The sequence below is a fragment of the Microchirus variegatus genome (genome assembly GCF_963457635.1).
Source record: "Microchirus variegatus genome assembly, chromosome: 18".
NCBI classification, from domain to species: Eukaryota; Metazoa; Chordata; class Actinopteri; order Pleuronectiformes; family Soleidae; genus Microchirus; species Microchirus variegatus.
In genome coordinates, this window is record NC_139819.1 from 12,341,055 (window position 1) to 12,347,202 (window position 6,148).

The 6,148-nt window shown below is 41.5% G+C and overlaps 1 protein-coding gene across 1 annotated transcript; it reads right to left on the bottom strand.

The window, feature by feature from the left end:
• Positions 1 to 299: 299 nt before the first annotated feature.
• LOC310939947 (creatine kinase S-type, mitochondrial-like) lies at positions 300 to 4,815 on the bottom strand (the record flags this gene model as incomplete). The annotated part of the gene is made up of 9 exons (XM_083904830.1): positions 300 to 416; positions 2,017 to 2,142; positions 2,237 to 2,371; positions 2,601 to 2,724; positions 3,187 to 3,272; positions 3,402 to 3,623; positions 3,712 to 3,807; positions 3,902 to 4,100; positions 4,673 to 4,815. 9 exons carry the CDS (start codon positions 4,813 to 4,815, stop codon positions 300 to 302), a joined length of 1,248 nt encoding a protein of 415 aa, XP_083760956.1.
• Between the last annotated feature and the right edge of the window lie 1,333 nt (positions 4,816 to 6,148).

Genomic DNA, 6,148 nt, shown 5'->3' on the forward strand with positions numbered 1-6,148 from the left:
TCACTACAAGGGTCATGATTGTATATTGTGCGTCTAAAAGTGGATACAAGACATTCCTATGAATACTATTTACATACAGGACCTAAGATTTTACTTAACTCACCACTGCTGACAAGTTTAGTTTTCATTTTCCGCACAAACATTAAAAAAAAAAACCTAGCCAATAAAGGATTACTAAGAATGTATACTGAATTAAAATCAATTTAGTGCTATACATTCCAGAATATCTTGTAAGACCAACAGTTAAGTGACAAGCGGTTGGAGAGAGTTCTCTATTCCAGGATTCCATGGGGTGATGTTCACTTCCTGAACTGGGAGATGGGAGACGGGATCTTGATTTCTTGCCCCCTTTCCAACCTCTTCTCACATTCAATCAGGTAGTTCACCCCGTCAACCACCACCTGCACCAGCTCCACCTGTGAAAACAGGGTCATTAGTGTGACAAATCACAGTTTCTGTTATATACCTGTAAAATGAATGTACTATGATCCTGATAATGATCAAACACAATGTGTCATCACTGAGGCTCAGGTTTTTATTAGAGTGCCTGTTGGCAGTGCATTTATTATTATTGCCTGGGGTTATTATGGTGTCTATTTAGCAAGGCAGAGCAAGATAGAGCTCCAGAGCATGGCATATATTATTATTATTATTGTCCAGGTTTTGTTATTATTATTATAATTCCTCTTCCACTAAAATTTGAGAAAAACCCCACATACTCTATATCAAAACGTGCAATTCGACCAGAAATAGTGTGCTATATTATATATATTTGGGATTTTACACATTCACAGTTTAAATATGATATTTTTTGGGTCCATTTCTCTGATTGACAATGGGTGTGAGGTCCATGAAAAATAATATCAAAAATCTCTGCAAAAACTCTTTTCCTGCCAACAATTTCCAACCTACACAGATGTTGCTATGGTTGTTGTCTAACCCTGTGTGTTGTTTTTATTCTCATGTGTTTTTTTTTTTAAATCAACAACTAGAGTGCAGAGAAACCCCTCATTTTTAAAAGTACACTTTGGACTCCAGATGAGATTTGTTTTTCACACATTTCAATGAAAGCCTCCTTGCGCTCACAAACCAAGAATTTAAATTTGGAGCACTTACAACCAGCTACAAGAGTCAGTCTCTCGCTCTACACCTACGCTCCTGTTAGGTAAGGTAGGCAGTAATGCGACTCTGAGATTGTTTGCCAGCCACATCTAGGGCCCTAGTTTTAAAGGTAGAGCCACAACAAAAATAGTACTTTAAGTTTAAATGTTATTGGAGCGCCAAGTGATTTAAGTTTGTCTCTCTCATTAAAAAACGTGGATCTTACCAAGGATTTATTGCATATGTCGTTACATGTGTTGTAAAAGGTCATTTGAGAAGAAGAGGAAAGGAACTAACTCTACATTTTGATTTGTTGACCTTAGGTTAAGAGACAGAACATGAACTTGCACTCTTTCAAACACAGAGCACCTTAGAATTGCTGACATTTATTAGTGTATTTACTGTTTTTAACAGTTCTATGAGATCCTATCCTATGAGATTCAGCTGCTTGTTTTCTACCAGAATACTTAATGTCCAGCACCAGCTGGCTTCTAATTGGCTCTAAGTACCTTATAAATGCGTAGAAGAGCTCATCACAAGGCAGTGCTAAGTTCAACTGTAACACAAGATACACGGTTGGTTCCTGAGTTTAGTCTTTTTGGGTTCCTACCTCAACTGTATCAGTTCCGAGTGGAAGAATCTCAGCTACCATAACAAGCTATGACCTTTCATAGCATTTGATTAATAGCTCGTGTGTTTGTGCACAGCCTGTGTGTGGAAGTGACACATGAAAGGCTCGGCTCAGGAAACTAACTGACATAGAGCCGTGCTCAGACGGAAGATTAAAAAGCAGCAGGGGGATGCAGTTATTCACAACCCAAGCCAAGGCAAGTCTGTTCTCCTCTGTGTCTTTGTTCCTGTGGCTTAATTCAACTCTTGCTTAAGGCTACTGGCTTCCTTTTTCACAGCACTTACCTCTGACCTTCCCAGTCGGTCAAGGTTAGAGATATCAAAGGTATCTCCGGTCGCAGCTGTGTCGACACCTCCTGTGCCTCTCTTCTGTAGCCTCAGGTTATCCAGGATCTTTTTGAAGCGGGGATCCTAGGACATAAATATCACGCGTATTCAATCGTATTCAGGCATGATACTGGCAAAATGGCAGGGATGTGTATAGTCGCAGTTGCCAGTGCATTACCTTGCTCATGAGGGGCAGGCGAATGTGCACACCAGCCCTAAGCCCTGTGCCGAGGTTTGAGGGGCAGGTGAGGATGTAACCCAGCCGCTCATTCCACATAAACTCCCAACCTCTCTCCTGAATAAGATTCTCCACCTAGTAGAAAACATCAGTTTGTATCAGTATTGTGTTTGGCTTTGTGGAACACACTGCATGGATAACTTGGATTCTAGATAGTGGAGATGCTCCTGATTGGACAACTGTCCTCTATATTTGGTGTGTTCATCCTACTTTCTACTTTTTAATGGCCTGTTGTGTTTCGATACCGTCTTCTAGGGAATGTTTTTTACCTACAGTTTTTTTCTTGAAAGAGAGACACGCATACCTGTTTCAGACCTCTGCAGAACCTTTCAAACACCCGCTTCATGTTCCCGCCTCTCTCCATGGATATGATCCTTGTGTGATCCTCCTCATTGATCCAGATCAAGAAGTTCTTTTCATTGTTGTGCCTGAGAAAGGAAGGCAGATAAAATCAAAGTCGGCATTTCATATACATGTTTGCTGGTTCAATTTTTTCTTTTTACAGCATAAGGAGAGGAGAAGCTCATTTTTATTCACATTGAGCAGGTCATGTGCTTCCAGTGTCAAGAGGGGTCATGGAGGCAGAGATGCAGAGGTGGAGGTCAGAGCAACACTAGACCTGGAGTAGGAGTTCTAGGGCTAAAGGGAAAATATGAGAAAATATTCTGACTTTGCAGTGGACAGTTATAGATGGAAAATCAGGAGAATACATTTAGTTTGGGTCTGTGAGAGCTACAAATGCAAGTACTTTGGCCTCAAGTGAAAATAGCACTACCGAGTATTGAAAAACTAACGTGAAAAATGCTTAATGCATTTTTTTAAGTGACTACAGCTTTTTGCAGGGTCTCTAATGAGGGACATGAGAACTATTTCTCTTGGACTCTTCTTACCAGATGCCACGAGCATCAGGCCAATCTCTGGCCATTCCAGCTGCCGTAAGCAGAGGTGACACTGGTTTATCAAACAGGAAGTGCTCCTGATTGACCAGTGAAGGGGAACAGGAGAAGGAGGATGAAAGGTCACCGAATGGAAATACAGAAATCAATTGTTTCTCTGACCATGTGAATGTGCACGTGTGTCGAAGTGTTTATGATTGTTCACCAACGTTAATCAGCTGTTCCTGCTCCCTGTCAGACATGTCGCCCAGGCTGTAGTAGCGACCGGCCAGGTCTCCCTTCAGGCCGGATAAAGCCGTCACGACCACGTGCTCGACTTCACGGCGCTCGGAGCGCGAGCACGCAGGGGGAAGACTCAGCCCGCGGATGCTACGTCCAGTACGGACGCGAGACGACAGCACATAGTGCTCGTCGAACATTCCTGAGGTGATCTGGCGAGGAGGAAGCATGAGTTCAGTGTTTGTAGGAGGAGGCACAGGGATTTATAAACTATAGAGTGAAGAGGAATGTGTGTGTCACCTTGGAAGCATCCAGGTCAGTGGGGTGCTTCATTGTGCGGGGGTCATAGCCATTGTGTCTGTCCTTGATCACGGGATCAAAAAGCTCAGCAAACACCTGAGTTAAAGATGGACAAATAAATAAATGAGCACTCTCTTTTATGCATTGTAGGGTTAAAGACGTACAACTTACTGTTAACATTAACTCCAACCTCATAGCTCTCCTCGTCACCGGCCACCATTCCTACAGTCTTGATGAAGGGGTGTCCAGGGTTGTCCACTCCAGTCTGGATGCACTGGTCCAGTGTCCAGTTGTTTGGAGTTGTCTTGTCCCTCAGTTGTGCATAAACAGATGGAGTCAAGGCTGCGGCCATGCAGTTGTTGTGTTTCCTCAGATCAGGGAAATCAGCACTGTAGGAAGTGATGGACAACTATATTAGTGTATAGACGCACATTCCTATAGGAACATAATACTAGTGGTTATTATGTTGGATATGCTAATGTTAAATTGCTGCAATTCAAGAGGGAGGTTTTGGCAAAACATTATGCAGAGAAAAACAAGTTTAAAGGTGCCATATGTAAGAATGTGGCCAAAAACAGTTACTACATTCAAATTAAAAATGCAGAGGTCTTTTAGGTTTCGTTTTCTGACGTAACTGGCAACCCGTGGTTGCTCGGCAGCTGAGACTCTACTGACTGCAATGATTGGTAGACGGCGGTAGGTGGCGCCACATGCCAAAACATGATTTCAAAACATAAACATGATTTGCAGTCTGCAAAATATATTATTTAATGCAAATATTTTGTCTGTACTGTTGTTGTTGGTGAGTTCAGTTTGTTATATGAACATTATTCCTGAATCTCTGTGACATATTAGGAGGATTTTATGGCCAGTTGCTTTAGATTTATTACATAATGCACCTTTAACATTATTTGTGGACTGCAGGAATATAGTGCAATATACACACAATAAAGCGCAGTACCTGGGCGGAAACATGCATCTCCTCTCTGCTGCAGCCGTGCCGTCACTGAGGAGGTATCCACATGCCAGTGTGCCAGCTCCTATGCCGGTCAACACCACTGCTGTGTTACGACCAGACAGCAAACGGGTGAAAGACTGTGCCATGTTTGCCTGATCTGGGTGTTTACCTGGGAATAAAAAAAGATGAGAGGGCAAAGATGACTTTCAATTGAGCTCAAAGTTGTTGTTATTTATCCATAGCAAGGTGGAAATGCCCATACTGATGTAAATAGATAGTTATGGTCTCAGTGGGAAATGTCATGAACATCTGACCTGAATATTTTCTCAACTTCTCCACAGGAGCATACGACACACAAAAGCAGGTGTGTGATTACGAAAACTGAATTATAACACACCTGTGGGGTAGAGTGGTTAAAAATGTGTAGGTAGTGGTTGTATCATTAATTTTAAATGACAATTGAGAGCTACTGCAACACTAAATAGAAAGCATTTAACTGCATGCATTTCTTGTAGGCTATTACATTTACATAAATGTTTTAGCAAACACTTCCTTAAACGTCCTCAGACGACATGACTAATTGCATTAAGCTATCAAAAGCTTAAGTATCAGATACACAGGCCTGCAGTCTGTGATGAGATTATTGTTGCAGCAGACAGGAGCCTTCTGATTGGTTGCCCAGGGAAGAGCCACCAGCTCAGCTGGTCAGATGAGTTGTGCCATTTTAGTGCAACATGTCATCATTCATTTCAACATCTGATGTTATAAATATCATAGAATCAGGAAGAGTGAGAATTTATCCTCTTTTTTTTTTGTCTGTTATAACAGCGGTTGGTGAAATGTAACTGAAAGTTCCAGCTCAGATTTGGCCTGGAGAACACACGATCCCTTCTGACATCCTGGGCCAATCAGGTGAGTTTACATAAACAAGAGGAGACATAAAGGGTCAGACTGTGGTCAGACTGTGGTCAGACTGTGGTCAGCAGGGTCGAAAATGATGCAGACAATTCAAAGAAGGGTTAACCCAAAGACTAACCCAACTATTTAAGATGACGTAAGAGGCACCAACATATTTTGACATTCCCTGAAGTCATAGTCATTCTTCAGTGTAGGGGCCACTACTTGACCATAATTAAAAATTCATATCACTTATAGTCATTTATATTATTGATTTTAAGACACTGCATATAGGAAGCTGCTGTGAAAGCTACACAGCTGAAATATTGCCTCAAGGACACAGACAGCCGATGCAAAGAATATAATCCTTTGCGCGTACTGTACATGCTGTAAAATGAGGTGTCATTTGAAGATGATTAACAACATTTGACCTGTATGAAATCACAATTAATTGACCATGCATAACAATGGAACTGCATTCACCATAAATAACCTTTTTTCATAAACATAAATAAATTATAAGTGGACACAGAAGTATTTTAATGTCTACGGTATTCAGTGAATTAGAGAATCCATCACTCA